At 36.5% G+C, this 17,580-nt stretch overlaps 1 protein-coding gene across 1 annotated transcript in view; it reads left to right on the top strand.

The window, feature by feature from the left end:
* Window positions 1-17,580, top strand: part of DEPDC1B (DEP domain containing 1B) — a 54,131-nt gene that overhangs the window by 17,113 nt on the left and 19,438 nt on the right. Inside the window, exons 3-6 of the mRNA XM_019742994.3 lie at window positions 7,571-7,706; window positions 11,533-11,660; window positions 12,321-12,451; window positions 14,356-14,403. Of these exons, the coding sequence (XP_019598553.1) occupies window positions 7,571-7,706; window positions 11,533-11,660; window positions 12,321-12,451; window positions 14,356-14,403 (443 nt within the window). The remainder of the gene's footprint in view (window positions 1-7,570; window positions 7,707-11,532; window positions 11,661-12,320; window positions 12,452-14,355; window positions 14,404-17,580) is intronic.

The following is a 17,580-nucleotide window of genomic DNA, read 5'->3' as shown; positions in this document are numbered from 1 at the left end:
GTTTTGTTGGATGACCAGCTGTGGCCATTTCCTTTTCTGGCCTCACTTTCTTCAGTGGTCAAATGTGGAGTTTATACTAGATTGTTTCTAAGGGTCTTTATAATTCTAGAATCTGTGATCATGTTAAGATTAAATTTATAATTTTTAAAGCAAAACAAATGTAGCCCACTAGAGGGAGCTCTGCTCTTTTTTAAATACTCGAACAATTTTTTTTGAAAACTTTGTCTTTCAAAGAAGAGCGTATAAACTGTATCTGAACAATTTACATAAGAGTGATAAAGCAAACACCTGTTTATCCACAATTTGCATCTTCTCCTCAGAGGTCATCAATATCCTGACTTCTGTCTTAATCATTCCCTTGCTTCTCTTTATTGTTTGAACACTTACGCTTGTATCCTTAAACAATATATTGATTTGTCTGAAATATTTTTTCTGTTTTGAATTCTATGTACAAGTAAAATATATCAAAGAGTATGTATAATAGTCTTCTCTGATTTGTTCTTTTATTTCTCATGATTTTTGAGGTTTATCTATGTTGATATGTTTAATGTTCATGTTCAACTTTATTCGGTAATGCCAAAATGTTTTCCATAGTGGATATGCTAATTTTTATTCCAGTAGTAGAAAATATTTGATATTGACTGGCTTAAAATTTTGCCAATCTGGTAAGCATAAAATAAAATGCTATCTCCTTGTGATGTTATTTTGAATTTCCTTGATTACTGATGAGATTAAGTATCTTTTTATATTTTTATTCATCATTCCTGATTCCACATCTGAAAATGCCTGTTTATGTCTCTGGCTTTCTTCTATAGGATTTTTTTCTTTATAAGTTCTTAGGAGTTTTAAAATATATATTCTGATATTAATCCTTTGTCAATTATATGGATTACAAAGATCTCTCATTTTTTCACTTTATGGTGTCTTGATGAGCTGAAAAGTTTTAAATTTTAATGTAAGTAAATGTATCAGTCTTTTCCTTTATGCTGGGTGGTTTTTATATCTTGCTTTTTTTTAAAAAAGACTCACTTCATTACCGAAGGTGAGAGAGATGTTTTCGTATATTATGCTCTAAGTTTTATGGTTTTGCCCATGATTTTCACTTACTGTGTGAATTTGGGATTGTTCTGTTTTTATTTTTATAGCTGAGAAACAATCTACCCCAAACTTTAATGGCTTAAAACATTTTATTTTGCTCATGGTTTTTGTGTCAGGAATTTAGAGAGTTCATCTGGCAGTTTGCCCGTTACCCACAAGGCATCAGTTGGGCTACAAAATTCACTTCCAAGGTGGCTTCTTTACTCACAAACATGGTGCCTTTGTGCTTCTTGGTCCCTTTCTCTTTCTGCATGAGGTTTCATCCTCTATGGCATCTCCATGTCGGTTATGCTTGTGGCATGAAGGTCTTAGGCTGGTCGCTATCCTTACATTGTGCTGGCTTCCAAGAGGTTATGTCCCAAGGCTGGGCATCTCCAGAACAAATATTTCCAATAGGCAAGGAGAAGAAGCTGCCAGCAGCTAAGATCTACCTGGAAATGGCAAATCATCGCTTCTGCCCTATTCTATTTGTCAGAGCTATCACAAGGTCCACTCATATTCAAAGGGGTAGAGAAATCTCCTGCTGATTGGGAGTGTCAAAGTCACGTTGTGAAAGAGCATATAGGATGGGAGGGAGGTTTTGTTGTGGCCATCCTTGGAAAACTCAGTCAGGCCCCAACATTCATTTGCAAAGTGCATTCACTTCCTCCATCAACACTCCCCAAATCCATCCCATTTTGGCATCACATATAGCAATCGCTGACCCATAGCACTTCTAGAATGCAGTTGAACATCTCTCTCTCCCATTCCTTGATTAGGGCACAGTTCTTTTTCTTGGGAGTGATTCTGTGTGGTTCCTGTGTCTGCCTCGTGGGCTCTTCCCTCTGCATTCTGAGTCATTCTTCCTTTTTCATAAGAAAGGGCCTATGTTTGCTATGGAGGGGCTTTCTCAGATACCTCTTGCTTATAGAAGCTTCAGAGTCTTGACTGTTCTTTTCATTTCGAACTGTTTCCTTTTTCGTCCAAGTGGATGGTGATTCTGCTAGTACTGTTGTCTTAAAATGGTGTGGCTTTTCTATGAATCTTATTGTGATTTAATCCGTGGGGTAGAAGTCATGCTCACAAATCTCTTTGAGATAGGCTCTTCTCTGCGTTGGGATGCTTATAAGTCTGCTATGGTACAACACCCTTAAGATTCTTAAACTGTTCATTTAAGCAAGATGGTCTATAAGGTACTGCTTTAAATCTTTCTGAGATTATAGCAAAAGTCTTACAGCACATTTGTAACTACTCTGAGACCATATTTTGCCAGAAACATCTTGAATTTGATATTTGCTATAAGGTCATTTTTACTTTGAGAACCTTTTGCTGGGAGAAATTGGGGAAGATAAATAGTTTTGCTTTTGAATTAAGCCATGGCTCCTTTATACTATTTCCTCTAAATTCTTAAAAACTGAACAGTTCCTTCTTTAGTTTATCTCTATCCATACCTTGTTACCGAGTCTAAAAAAAACTAGTTGGTACTGTCAACATTCATGCTGGAAAACTCTGTAGCCAGGTCCACCTTTTGTACGTTCCATGTTACTGCAGGTGACAGTTTTAACTGACCTTTACGCCACTACATAATGTGGGTCTTTCTTCCAGCTTCCAATGACAACATCCTCTGTTAGGCCAGGCTCCACGAACAAGTCTCCCTGAGCCCCTTCAGGCCTTGACTCACTGCCGATCCTGACGCCCCAAATTTCTGTTTTGGTTGTCTGTTTTCATGTAACAAAGCTATGCCTGAAGTTAGTGGCTTGAAACAATTCTTCTAATATTTCCATATTGTTTTTTTTGATTGGGAATTTGGAAGAGATTAGCCAGGTATCAGCTGGGGCTGCTGAGGCTGAAGAATCTATCTCCATGATGACGTCTTTATTCCCAAGTCTGGGGCTTCAGAGCTCATTGACCTCAATTTCTTTCCATGCAGAGTCTCACCTTTTAGGGGCACTTCCTGTTGCTGAGGTGTCTCAGGGCATGCTGACCTCAGGGTAGTCGCTCTTCTTACATGATGGCTAGTTTCCAAGAGGGAGCTTCGCAAGAATGAGTAATAGAAGAGTGAGAGTTCCAAGGGACAGAAAGAGAGTTCCAGGACAGGTAAGGGCTAGTGCCCAGAACTGCCACACCGTCACTTCTGCCATCTTCTATTTATCAAAGCAATTAGAGAAGGCTTCACCCAGAATCAAGAGTGGAGAAATTCACTCTACCACTTGATTCAGTAGTGGCAAGATCACGTTGCAGGAGAGCCTGTGGGCAGGAGGTACTGTTGTAAAACCTCTTTGGAACCGCAGCCTGCTCAGGGATGTAATTTCCTTTTTCCCAAATGGATATCCAGTTGGCCAGAACTCTTTATTGAACAGTCTATACTTTCGCATTGATCTATAATGTCTTTTCTGTCATAAATCAGATTTCTAAATTGTATGTGTGTTTATTTTGGATTGTCTCACTAGGCCCGTGGTTTTTAACTGGGGGCCATTTTGTAGGGGACAATGTCTGGAGACATTTTTGGTTGTTACACTCGGAAGGGGGTGCTACTAGCATCTGGTGGGTAGAGGCTCGGGATGCTGCTAAACATGCTGCAGTGCACAGGACGGCCCCCACAACAAACAGTTATCTGGCCCAAAATGTCACCAGTGCTGAGGTTGAGAAGCCATGTTCTGTGTTGTCAGTATTGTCTTATTGGCCTCGATAGCTGGCAAGTCACTTCACTTTGATTTTCTTCTATAAGATGTTTTAATTATTTTTGGCCCCTTGCATTTCCATACAAATTTTGAATCAGTTTATCGTGTCCTGAAAAACTCCTTATATTTTGATTGGAATTTTATTGTAACTATATATCTTTATGAGGAAAATTGACATTTTATGATTTTGAATCTCCTTATTCACCAACATGATATATCTTTCTATCAATTTAGTTCTTTAATGTCTTTCAATAAAATTTTATAATTTTCTTATTAAATGTCTTGCAAATCTTTTGTGTAAGATTTGCTCTTTTGGCCAGTTTGTTGTGATTTTTAATAAGTTGCTTTCCTCTTTTTGGGCCTTAATTCCCCAAAGTGAAAAATGTGACATTTGGACAAGACCATTCATAACAGGCTTTCAAGCCAGAAGCGACATGATTAAAATACAATTAAATTGAAAACTTTCAATGCACAAAATTAAACTAGTCCACTCAAGGGAGCTCTTCCGCATTTCCTCTCCGGACAGGTTGCCAGACTGCTATGAAGATACCACATCTGCTATCGATAGCTGCAGATGTTAGGCAGACCTCATCTTCTCAGGGTGGAGCAAAAGTAGTTCTCTGGTGTCTGTTCCATCACAGTTCTCCACATAAGAAACTCTGCTCTGGTCTTTGGAAGACCTTGAGCAACATAGTTATTGGGGTGCTGACCCCCATGTAACTGAAAATCTGTGTATAACTTTTTTATTTATTTATTTTATCTCAATTCCTTTTCTCTCTCTCTCTCTCTCTCTTTATTTTTAGGGAGGGCGCAGCTCAGTGGCTCATGCAGGGATCGAACTGTCAGCCTTGGTGTTATTAGCACCACTCTTCAACCAACTGAGCTAACTGGCTACCCCTTTCTCTCTCTTTTTAACTATATTAGTTTCAGTGTACAAAACAACATCATGATTAGACATTTACTCACATTTACTCACAAAGGGATAACCCCGACAAGTCTACTATCCCTCTGACGTCGTATATAGCTGTTGTCCATTGGCTATATTCCCTAGGTGTACTTTACATCCCGTGACTATATGTATATACTGGGGGTGCCAAAAAAAAGTACACATTTTAAGAGATGTTATCTATGTAATACTTTTTGAAGTTGAACTGAATTACGGTAGCAATGTGTAGTATGACGTTCGCTTAAAAGATGGCGTTAATGAAATGAATGCTAGCTTCATTCATTGTATTACAATTTTAATACAGTTTTTTCCTTTCTCAAAACGTATATCCTTTTTTTTGGTTCCCTCTGTGTATATATATCTAATTGTAGTTGACATTCAATATAATTCCACTTCAGCTTCAGGTGTGAAGTGCAGTGGTCAGGCCTTTGCAGTCTATGAAGTGATCCCCCTGATAAGTCCAGTGCCCATCTGGCACCCCACGTGATTTTTACATCATTATTGATTATATATCCCCCATATTATACTTCACAACCGGTGACTATTTTGTATGTCCACCCTGAACACGCCTGATCTCGTCTGTGTATAACTTTTGACCCCCCAAAATTTAACTGCAGTCATATCTCAGTGACTGTGGGAGATTGGTTCTAGGACTCTGCATTTACCAAAATCTGCTGATGCTCAAGTCCCTTATATAAAATGGTGTCGATAAATGCATACAGCTGGCCCTCTGCATCCTCAGATCCAAAATAATGTTTCAATTTATGGTTGGTTGAATCTGCAGATGCGAACCTGGGCACATGGAAGACTGACTGTATATTTATTGAAAATAAAATTGCATACCAGACCCATGCAGTTCAAGCTGATGTTGTTCGAAGCTCAACTGTACTTGTTTCTGGGTGTAGAAATATAAAAAACCCATTTTTAATGTAGGAGGAAAGTTATAAATCATCCAATTTAATTCCTTCATTTGACAAATGAATAGAACTATGATTTAGAAGCACTGTTACTTTCCAAAGGACACACAGATAGTTTGAACTTAGGTTCACGTGTCTTCATACAATAGTTGAGGGAATGGGGAGGGAGGAGTAAGGAATGGGTATTAGTGGTGGGGCGGACGGTAGGGGTTGTGTTTAATTTTTTAAAAGACTTAGAAGTTGATGGTCTGTGGCTTCTCTGGAATTATATTCAGTATTATATATGAATGGGAGAGTGTATCTAAGAGAGAGGAAGAGGAAGCGAGAGAGAGAGAGAGAGAGAGAGAGAGAGAGAGAGAGAGAGAGAGAGAGAAAGAGAATGTGTGCTCACACATGCTATACTTTGGCTGGAAATAGGACTTCTGTTGTGATTATTAGCTTCTAAGAAACAAGATTGGATTTCTGTAAGCCAGCCTCTACTTACAAACTAGGATAACTTTCATTGGCTTTAGAGTTTCATTTAATATATATTTTGGAATTATTTGGAAATAACTGCCTTGGTAACTTAATACCCAGAATTCAAGCTGTCTTTCAGTTTATTTATCTTTAACTTGATTTAATGATTTCCAGACCTCATTTTATTCTTACTGACTCAAAACTGACCTTTCAAATGAAGTGCAGTTATTGGATGTTCTTTTCAGAGAAGATGAAACTCAGCTTCTCTCCATCCTTTTACAAGTCTATTGTGACTGTTTTTGAAACGTCTCTCCATAGTACTCTTATTATTTGTGATTATCCTGATTCAACTTGATGAAACTTTCTTTGTAAACTAGACATTTTTGAAATTCTTTATTTCTGCATTTGCCTTAGGAATAAGATCTTTATAATTTGTTTGAATTATTTTTTCCTATATATATATCATGGACAAGATTTTCAGCCTTTATTTTGGCTTAAATAAATAAAAAGTCAAAATAAAAAGTTGATTACCTACTGACTTCTATGTCAACATTCAGAACTACAGTTTTTGCATTGCTTTCTCAGTGCAGTGCATTGCAGTGTATTTTCTGTTAGCTTTCGAACAAGCTAACAGAAAATATCCTTTGAGAAAAAGATGTATTTGATTACCTTTCTGTTGTTCTTTATCAGGTATGGTCTAGACCAGTTTAAAGAGAGTTAGATTGTATTTAAATTTCTATGTGTGAGTCTAGAAATGGTGTGTGTGTGTGTGTGTGTGTATTATAATAAGTTTGTGGCATTTCTTGTGTGTGTGCACGCGTGCTGATACATAGGAGGGATAAGAGAAAGAGTATTTATTGAAAGGCGGAAGAAGGACATTGGACAGCTTTCTACCTCTTTCGAGATGGATTTCTAGACCGAAGCTTCAATCTCAACGTTAAGTGTTGGATATTCTAGGGAAGGAGGATTAATCTTTATTAGAAATAGTTATAAAAAATGGGTATTAGGTCAAATAATTTTTGTGCTACCATAATATACTCTTCCTCAGCAAGTATTACTGAGGACTTACCTATCAATAATTTCTATTTGTATACTTACCATCTATGAATTTCAGCTGGAGTTTGAGGCAGTAAGGATTTTGAGTTGGGTGAAAGGTAGCTTACCCAAGCATCCCATTAAGAACATATGTAATCATGGAAGTCAAATGATAAGAGAACAAGTTTTATTTATTTAAAAATGTGTTACATGTTTGATTCCTGTTTTTGTTCATAAATGTTATTTGATGGGCTTGATGAATGAATATTTTTAAAAAAATATATATTGTTGGGCACGATTAGCCATGATTTGCAATGATTTGATTAAGTATGAATTCATTTATTATATGAAGTTTGCTGTTATATAAATTCTTAAGGATATAAGAAGTGGGGACTATTGTTAAAATATCTGTGTCTGCTACTGACTGTAATAATAGAGCTTTTCTTTTTGGTTTTTAGATTTCCTCCTTCTTCACCCTTGAAACCATATCCAAAGAGGCCCCCAAATCCAAAAGATGTTATTAAATTTCCAGAATGGAATGAGCCCCCACCAGGCACTTCACAGGAGAACATCCCGGTGAGGCCGGTTGTGATGGTAAGTGCCATTACTGAAAGACTGAGGGCTAGCAGCAGAGAGAAGTAAGCAGCAGGCTGAACCACCAGGCTTAGTCCACTTTTTTCTATGGGTTCCATATGAACAACGGTCCGAAAATACTTTAAAATAATATCTTACCTGTCAATAGCTAAGAGACCAGTAATGAAAAATTGGCTTTTGTATTATGTTACTCTTGCCTATTGACATTTTGACTGTTTTCATATGTTCAGACCAAGCAGTTTTCTGTTAAAACTCCCTTCTAATCTCCTTTTCCTTTCTGTTCTATATTCTGCTCTTTTCCTTCTTTGTCTCCTCCTCTTGAACTTTGTTATAATTATTACCAGTTGAAAATGAAAAGATTGGGGAATGGAGTATTGTGGAATGAACCCTGCCACAAAGTATGAACAAAGATAGGTTCTGCTAATCTTGGAAAACCTAAGCTCACTATAGAATGAACTCCTTTTTGGGGGGCATACATATCCCTTAAATTATCCCCGATAGAAGACTACCAAGATTGAAATAATACTAGATAATAAAATACAGAGAAAAGCTTTCATAAGGCAGCTTTTAAGAATTGTGTTAACACCAATGTTTTAAGTTAATCTGGTCTTCTAGGACTAGATATCCAACTCATACTTTTGTTTGCAAATATTTGATGTAAACATTTTTAGGCAACATAATTAGAAGAATTTTTTTTTTTTTTTTTTTTTTAAATCTGAGGAGGTTGAATTATATCTTAGTTTGGAAAGAATAGTTAAGCAATTTAGGCTTTATTAAAGACAATTCAAGAAAAAGAGTGACTCTGGTGACCTAAATGGGGAATCCATAAAGGCTTGCAGATTTGTCAGGGACAGTGATGAATTTGGTTTTAAATATGTTTGATGATAAGTTGGGTTGCATTAAATGGAAATGTCTAGTAGGTAGATGGAGATAATGGCTCTCGAATGTAACAGGAGAGGTCATATTTGGAAGTCATTCATTTATTCACTCAACAAAGATTTATTGAATGTCTACTGTGTGCCATGCATTGTGCTAGGCTCTACAGTTAGAGTAAAATGTGATACAGTTTTTGGTCTAAAAGAGCTTATAGTCTAGTGAAGCATATAATACAAAAATAGATTGTTAGAAAGCAAAGTGGATCTCCTCTGAAAGAATGAGCACAAAAGTTATTTGAAGACTATTCAATTCATTACCAATGAGGACTACTTAATTAAGGTCTAGTTGATAGTTCCTTGCCTAGAGAAAATTAAAATATAAGTTCTGTGAGAGAAGGTACATTTTTTTTTGCACATTCGTATTTGAACACTTAATATGACTCCATTAATAGGGTGATTTACTCAGTAGATATTTTTTTTTATTATAAGGTAACCCAGTGTTGTTTATACAAAAGAGATAAAATGCCATATTAAGTTAATGTGTATTTATGTCATCAATATAATAACGTCCCTTTTCTGTTCTACTTGGTTCTGTGAAGTAGTAATACTCCTGGTAATACCTCTAGGAAAACCAACTGCTCATTGGCACATGTTAATGCACCAGTGACAATGACTCCTGTTTTCTATTTTCAGTTTCAAATTTTTTAGGAATGCAGAAGTGGTATACCAGTGTCTTGACTCATCAACCATTTCCCCCCAAAGTGTATCATTTTCCTGCTCATCTGTATCCACATTTCTTCTTTATTTTTAACAACATTTTTTTTTTTTTAAATTTTATTGGGGAAGGGGAACAGGACTTTATTGGGTAACAGTGTGTACTTCCAGGCCTTTTTTCCAAGTCAAGTTGTTGTCCTTTCAATCACGTTCAGCTTCAAGTTGTTGTCCTTTCAGTCTTAGTTGTGGAGGGCGCAGCTCAGCTCCAGGTCCAGTTGCGATTTCTAGTTACAGGGGGCACAGCCCACCATCCCTTGTGGGAGTCGAACCGGCAACCTTGTGGTTGAGAGGATGCATTCCAACCAACTGAGCCATCCGGGAGCTCAGCGGCAGCTCAGCTCAAGGTGCCATGTTCAATTTTAGTTGCAGGGGGCAGAGCCCACCATCCCTTGCGGGACTCGAGGAGTTGACCCAGCAACCTTGTGGTTGAGAGCCCACTGGCCCATGTGGGAATTGAACCGGCAGCCTTCAGAGTTAGGAGCACGGAGCTCTAACCACCTGAACCATCGGGCCGGCCCACATTTCTTTTGATAGCTATTGTCTTCTTGCTTTTTTTCATACTTCCTCTTGAAATGAAGTGGTAGAGGTTTGAACACTCCCTGCTTGTAATTCCACTAAAGCCTAGACTGCTGCTTCTTGAGGATTGTCTAGAGAAAGAATGGCAGAGCAGGATTTCTTTCCCCAGTTTGGCCTTGATATAGCTTCTAGAATGATGAGGTTGATGGTCAGGAAAGAAGCAGTTAACCTTTCATAGAGAACCTAGGCTCATCATTCGTTTCTTCCTTCTTACTTTCCCTCTTTCTGTCCCTGCCTCCACTTTGCTTATTGGTTTTTGTTTTTGTTTTGTCCTATTTTCTCTCTTGCCTAGCCATTATATCAAATAAAATGAAATACATAAAATAAAATTATTTCTTGTGTTTGCTGAGGGCACAGTAAAAGTGAAAAGTTAAGAGTGTGGGCCCTGGAACCAGACTACTGGGTTTGAATCTGGGCTCCTCCATTTATTTACCAGCTATTTGAGCTTGTTTCTTTGTTTCACTCTCTGTGGTTTTGTCTCAGTTTTCTTTTCAGTGGAACTGGGATGATAATACTCTGGGGTAGGGTTGTCATGAGAATCAAGTGAGTTCCTATCCAAAAAGTGTTTAGAATGGTGCCTGGCACACAGGTACTTAATAACTGCTATTTCTATTATTAATGTTTATATATATTTATAATATATATTTCTATATTTAATTCTATTAAATATAATTCTGTATTTAATAGAATTGTTTACAGGCAAAGACAAAAGATAAAAAATTACCCGTAATATCATCCAGAGAGAATTAATATTGCATGTTTTTCACACCAAGATGAGATCATGCTGAGTTTTTTTGTAGCCTGTGTTCTTCACTTAGAACAATGTTATGCCCATTTTTCATGTTATTAAACATTCAATATCATTTTTAATATCTGCATGATGCCCATTGTAAAAGTAACATTTATTTATTAGAAGTGGATTTGCTAGGCAAATGCAACAACCTATATATGCCTGCCTTCAGAAATGAATACCTAATTTAGGTACTTTTAAAATATTCACAAATCCATGTGGCCTTCGACTTTCTTTTGTAATTCAATAATTCTCCAAAAACCAAATCAAAACACAACTTTCCATCTCCTTTTTTCAAAATTAATAAGTTTTCTACAACGACACTTTTGCAAAAAACTACTACAGAAACTCTTCGTAAATGATTTTTTATGTTTTGTCTCTACTCTACAAGTTCAAAGTTTGTCTCTGTGATTACCAAAAAGGAAGTTGTAAGACTTATTTATGTCTAGTAGCCTAAAAGTGAGAAAGGAAATACTAAGAATGTTGAACTGGTAAAGCTGTGTGACTTTGAGCAAATTATTTAACCTCTCTGAGCTTTAGTTTTTCCTCCTTGCCATCTCCAGCTGTCCTTTAGGAGCTCTTGTTTTACCTGCTTTCTACAGATGTCTACAATCTGGGGGCTGCTATCCAACATTGTACTTATTTGATCTTTGCTTACCAAAAGATAGAGAATTCTTGAGTATAGTATAATTTTATCTTAAACAATCATTCAATGGAGATAACGTGTGAATTTGCATAGATTTTTCATCAAACAATATCATTGTGTATTGAAATATTTACCGTCTCTCTTCCTACCCCCTCCCTGCCTTAGAATTCTGAGATGTGGTTCAAGCGTCACAGTATCGCTATTGGAGAGGTGCCGGCTTGTCGTCTAGTCTCCCGCAGACAGCTGACAGAGGCCAACGTAGAAGAGATATGGAAGTCTATGACGTTATCATAGTATGTGCATTTGATTTGATGAGACCTTTTAGTGTTTTGTTTTTCTAATTTGCTTCTCCACTATTCTCTGCATATTTAATTTTCTGAAATGATGTATAAAAATCTCAACTTTGCATTGTTTGTAGCTATGCTGCTTATGAAATATAATTTAACTGAATTCTGGGTATTTTCTATTGTCATTTATATAATAGATAAGAATTGAAATTTGAAAGTTCTTAAACTTTCTAGTAACATTGAAATCTTAAGCTTAATGAAACACATAATGGGAAAATATGGTCTTTTAGACATTTGATGTACTATAGGTAAATAAAGTCAAGGGTGTTGTACCAAGTTTTGTTTTTTTTCCACAAAGATGTACTAGTAGCAGTTTCTCATCATTGGATAAACTATTTTTTGTTTTTATAATATCTTTACTATCATTTTCTTGGCATTCAATGTGTTATGTCATTAAATTAGTGAAGCAGTATGTCAATGGCAAAAGGATATCTTTCAAGTTTGTTCTGTCATACTCAATTTTTAGTCTTTTTGTCCCACAAAGCTTGGGGGAGATGCATGAAAACAACACATTTTAAGGATTGATCTTTTATAGTGCCAGGTTCTGGGTAAACAATGATTTTTAAAAAAGTAACTAATTGATTTAATTATGATTTCTCTCTTTAGTTTACAGAAAAGCCTTGGACTAGATTCTTTAGAAGAAGTTCTAGACATTAAACTTGTCAACTCCAAGTTCATCATCCATAATGTATATAGTGTGAGCAAGCAGGGAGTTGTTATCCTTGATGACAAGTCAAGTAAGTGTATAAAAACCATTTTGTTTCCGGTTGACCTAATATTTTGCCTACATAGGTCTGTCGCCTTCTATTTGACCCTTCTCTAAACCCAAATAAATCTACCCCCTCATTACATATAGCCTTCTCATCCTTCCTAATACCTTATAACTAATTGTTTGGGTTAAAGAAATGTCCTAGAAAAGTGGCTATTCAGAAATGAAAACCTCAGCAAAATCCGTCCAGAGGCTAATTCAGTGTTAGCCACGGGGCATCAAGTACTGTATTATCCCCGGAAAATCCCTGAGAAGTGGTAGTTTTAAGACCTAACTGAGAGCTTGAGCAAGTTTTTAGGTGGGTCCTTGGGTCTGATGGATTTTAGGTTCTCATTGACCTTTTTATTATGGTGTCTCTGTGTCAGATTTTCTGGGAAACTCTTGGTTTATGTCATTTTTTTCTTTTTAATAAAGGTAGCTCTTTAAATGTTGAAAGTATTTGAATTTTTTATACCTTTCCTTCCAAGCCAGTTTACAAATCAGAAAGAAAAGATGTTTAGCATCCACCTATCCTGGTTTTTGATTTGGAAAATTATGGTCGCGGTACCAGTAGTGGCCCAGAATCCCCAAACTGATTTTATAACTTCCTTCCCTGAATAAGGGATGGACTAGAATCAAATGGGCTCTTTGGTTTTTTACTTCAAACCCTTGATCCTGGGAATTAGCTGGAGCTAGAATGATCTTTGGATGTGGGAAGGTAGTAGAGTACTTCTGCGTTTTTATAATTTATTATTAGATTTAGGGCTGGAAGCTCCTGGGCAGCAGACAGAGCTGTACCAGAAGGAGCCTGCGCACTGTTGAGAGGGGAAGAGGTTTCTCAGGGCCATGTTTCCTGACAGAAGCACAATGTATTTTTGAAACCTGAAATGCTTCCCCTTTTATAGCCCTTGTATCAGGAATGGAGGACATCAGGAAACGGAAATAGATCTGTGACTTCATGAGTTGTCTGGTTAATATCATCATACAAAATTAAGTTATACAGAATGAGAGTGGAATACATCTTTGAAATACATCTAAAATCCTTCCACATTCTCTGAGCACAGCAAACATTAATACTTTTAGCTACCAGTTAACCAGTTATCTTTCGTCTTATTAAGTAAATTCTTCAGAAAGAAAAGAGCACTTCACAAAACTCAAGATTCATTAGGTTTAACAATTCAAGCAGCGTCTTTGCAGTTTTACTGGAAGTGGAGAAGGTGAAGAAGTGGAAGCATGAGTGCTGGCCCTTTTCATCAGATATCTGTGGCAGGGCCCGGAAGAAAACAGAAACCCTACCAAATGTCTCAGCTAGAATTTTCTGTACTAATGTTAACAATTATTATTTTCAGACTGTCCTAATACGAATAGCTTATATTAATATGTCAGTAGAACTTTGTTGCCTTAAAACATTTTGAAAATTGAAACATGTAAAATGATATTTAAATTGGGAATTGGTCATACAGAATTTACTTTTTTTTTTTTTTTTAGGTGCTTGATGTATTGGTTTCACAAATGTATTTGATGACTAATAGTTTTGCTTTTTCTGTTTTTTTCTTTGCCTTCTATAAGTCCTAGGATAATTGATTGTTTGTTAGTTTATTTCTTTGTAACAAACTATCAAATTTCTTTTTTTCACTAAAGCTTTAAAAAGTGTACCTTGTCCTTAAAGAATTTTGCAGGCATGATTTATAGGAGCATATGTTATAACACTGTTGCCAAGGAAAAATTTCCATCTTTTAAATGTTCTGATACCTAAATAGGTGATTTGTGATTAGCAGATATGTTTCATATTACTTGGGCAAGTACTACTTTCTTATGATACTACCAATGTATATAATTCTTTGAGTTATATGCAACTGAATAAAATATCTCTTTATTTTTATTTTATTGCAGAAGAACTTCCTCATTGGGTACTGTCAGCAATGAAGTGTTTGGCAAATTGTAAGTACTAATTATTAGCCAGTTTTATGAAATTAACAGAAATTAGTGTCCTGAATTAGAAAGCATTTTTGCTCAATGGCATGCGTATTGATTTGACACATGTGAGACTGGCAATAAATGTTTTGGAGTTGCTGTACTTTTAGTGATAAATTTGTGACTTAGTGAAAGGGCTGAGTTACAGAATGTTTTAAAAGGAATTTTATGCTTCTATTTTCTAGTAGATATAATCACACTGTAGATAAAGTCCACACGACTTCTTCTGACTGTTTCATCACAGGAAAAAAAAAATTAGTAATATTGTTAACAGTTCATAGGTTTTTTTCCTAAAACCTGTATTTTTATTTCTAAAACATGTATTCTTAAGTCCTATATTTACATCATCAGCTTGCTCAGCAGATCCTGTCTACTATTGGATTTTTAAAGAGCAACAATTTAAGTGAGAGAGAAATGTTTTAGGAGACTAATCGAACTGGTATGCAGGGCGGTTTGGAAGGAGAAGAACCTGCACGCAGAGAAACAAGAAAGACTGTTTCAGTAATTTGGGTGTAAGATGAAGGAGCCTGGACCAGGGTGGTCCCTCTGGGGCTTTTCATAGGCTTATGAAATCCATTTGATAGGCATTTGATATCTACTTCATTGGATGTCATAGGCACTGTAAAGGAATGTGTTATTATAGTATCTCACTTAACACAACCTTTTTCTGGGGGTTTCCAGAAGGCTTGACCCAAAGAAGGGATTCCAATTGTTAATGCCTTAACCCCAACAAGTGATTTCAATTAGAAGAATTCTGGTTATTTTGACTGACTAATAATGGTGATATTTGGTCGAAAGGGCCTTTTGAAGTCTCGCAGATCACCTCAGAGAGGTAATTTGTTCCCTTTTGGGGGAAGACTTGAATTAGTAGACTCTGAATTATTTGTTTGACGAAATTAGTTTTTTAAAATTATACAATGAAACTGAAATAACTATTCAACTGACTGTGGGTAGTCTCAGTGGTAATATGAAATGGTTATATATATCATTATGAATATGAATAGTAATATTAGTTTGTGTGAAGCCCAAATTTCTCTGTTTAACTACTAAAATTTCATTGGTTTTTGATTAATCTTTTGGAACTTCTGAGATGTACATCATTTGAAATCAATTAAATTGAAATTATATCTTTGGCTAGAGTTGGCAATGATGAGATAGAGGTATAAATGGGAAGTTAAATTACCCGTTTCTGAATTCCTCGCCAACCAAGGATTTGGAAGTGGACCAGCTGGGAATGAACAGAGGGAGCCAGTATAACAAATCTAGGCTATAATATGTTATAAAGTCTATACTAAGGTGTGGTTATGATGTTGAATTTTCAGTGATGATCAAAATATGGTGAAGAGTATAGTTCTCCCTCAAGCAAGATATTTGCACAAAGCCCCAAACTTCTGCAGAAAGGTTAGAATAGCTGGAATTCCTCATCAGTGGAGAGGAAAGCCGTGAGGAACTACTTAGTAATGTTCTCCACATGTATGAGGTGGGGTTTATTAGGTAGAATTTCTTGGGGACAGGAACACGTTGCACATGGAGCAAGTGCAGTGCTGTATGGCTGGCTGGCATATCTATAAAGATGCTTGTTTTAGTATCAAAGAAAGAAAAGGGGGGCCAAGGGGCAAGGTCAGCTTTTTGAATAGTATTACAAAATTAATAACTTTTCCAAATTCGCATTGCCCACCGCCCCCCGCCCCAAAATTGCTTTGATTCTGTCAGTCGTGACCTGTTCCTTATCCTTATTTTCATTACAGTTCTCTAATCAGGAGCAGAAAGGACAGGCTGATTATATGATATTTTGAAAGCCTCATGCCTGCTTTTCTATAAATCTGCTGCTCCCCTCTTTCCTTTAAGTCCATCTGCCTTTATTGTAGACCATGTGCATATAGGCCTGGGTACTTCGATGTTAGCCAGCCTCATGGTTGGCCATAGAATGAAAGATAGATGCTAAAGAAACACAAAACCGAGTTGACTCTGCTTTTTTTCTTCTTTCTTCATGTAGTTTTCAAAAATTCAATAAAAAATGGACACAAACAATTCTTTTCCAAAATCTGTCAGGAATAACATTTATAAAAAACTGAATTAAAAAAATATTCTGAAGTTCAAGATGATTATGAAATAAAAGATCTTAGAAATATGGCCTCGTGTTACAGGGCTCACTATGCACTGGCGTTTTTAGAGAAAAGTTTATTTATGTATTTATTTTGCATATTTTTAATAAGAATGATGAAATGTTCACAAAGGGGTACAACAAAGAAGTAATTCAAGGCAATGTGTACTGCTTGCTGAAATATATCAAACTAATTATAGTATTTCAATTGACTAAGCTTGCAGTATTTCAGGGGAGAAAGCAAGCAAAAATGGTGGCTATGTTTGTTGCTAGGTTAATATGGTACCACACATAGAGATCTTTGAAAAGTTTCATTATTTTAGTCAATCAGATTTATTTTTTAAGAAGTATACAGAATATTAAAAGGTTAAGAAGAGTTTTTAAAGGGACCAACAAGGAGCCATGTTCACAATGTCCCAGTGGCCTTGAAATGTGAAGGCCCAGAATGCTTCGTTGTCTTTTTTAGTTTGATCCTTTCTTTTTAGTTATGGCGAGTCTGTAGGAAGAATTTCCTTTCAGTTTTTACTGGCTTCATCTTTCGTTCTCCTGAGGGTAGAGATCTATTTGGGTACAATTTAGTCTTGTGTTCTGCTGGCCCAGAACTGGCCAGGGCAGTTGCATTCCTTTCTTCTATGCTGTGTTGGAAATAGAGAAGGCTGGCTACACTTCCTCATGGCACTGCTTGCCATTTCCCCCCTGGCACCTTCCTCTCTCCACTTGGTGGTGTGAATCTATGGTGTCTGTATGGATTGTTGGGGATATTTGCTGCCGACTCTATGGAGAACTAAGGGCTTCTTGTTCCTCCTTGGTTCCAGATACAAGCGGATCTTTGCCTCACTGCTGGCATAAGATTGTTCCAGGCTTCTTGAAGTTACTCCAACTTTGCAATATGACTGATTGATAAACTGTAAAAAAAACTGCCTTTTGATTGTTTGGTTGGGGATCAATTAGAGCCTTTCATTATCAGAATGAATTATAAGACACAATATAAAAATTTCCTTTTCAGACTATCTTTAAGAAAAAGTATAAATTCTTCTTAG

The sequence above is a fragment of the Rhinolophus sinicus genome, chromosome 3 (genome assembly GCF_057876585.1).
Source record: "Rhinolophus sinicus isolate RSI-liver-muscle chromosome 3, RSI-T2T, whole genome shotgun sequence".
Lineage (NCBI taxonomy): Eukaryota > Metazoa > Chordata > Mammalia > Chiroptera > Rhinolophidae > Rhinolophus > Rhinolophus sinicus.
The sequence above is the reverse complement of the archived record's forward strand: the minus strand, read 5'-3'. Positions and strand labels throughout refer to the sequence as shown.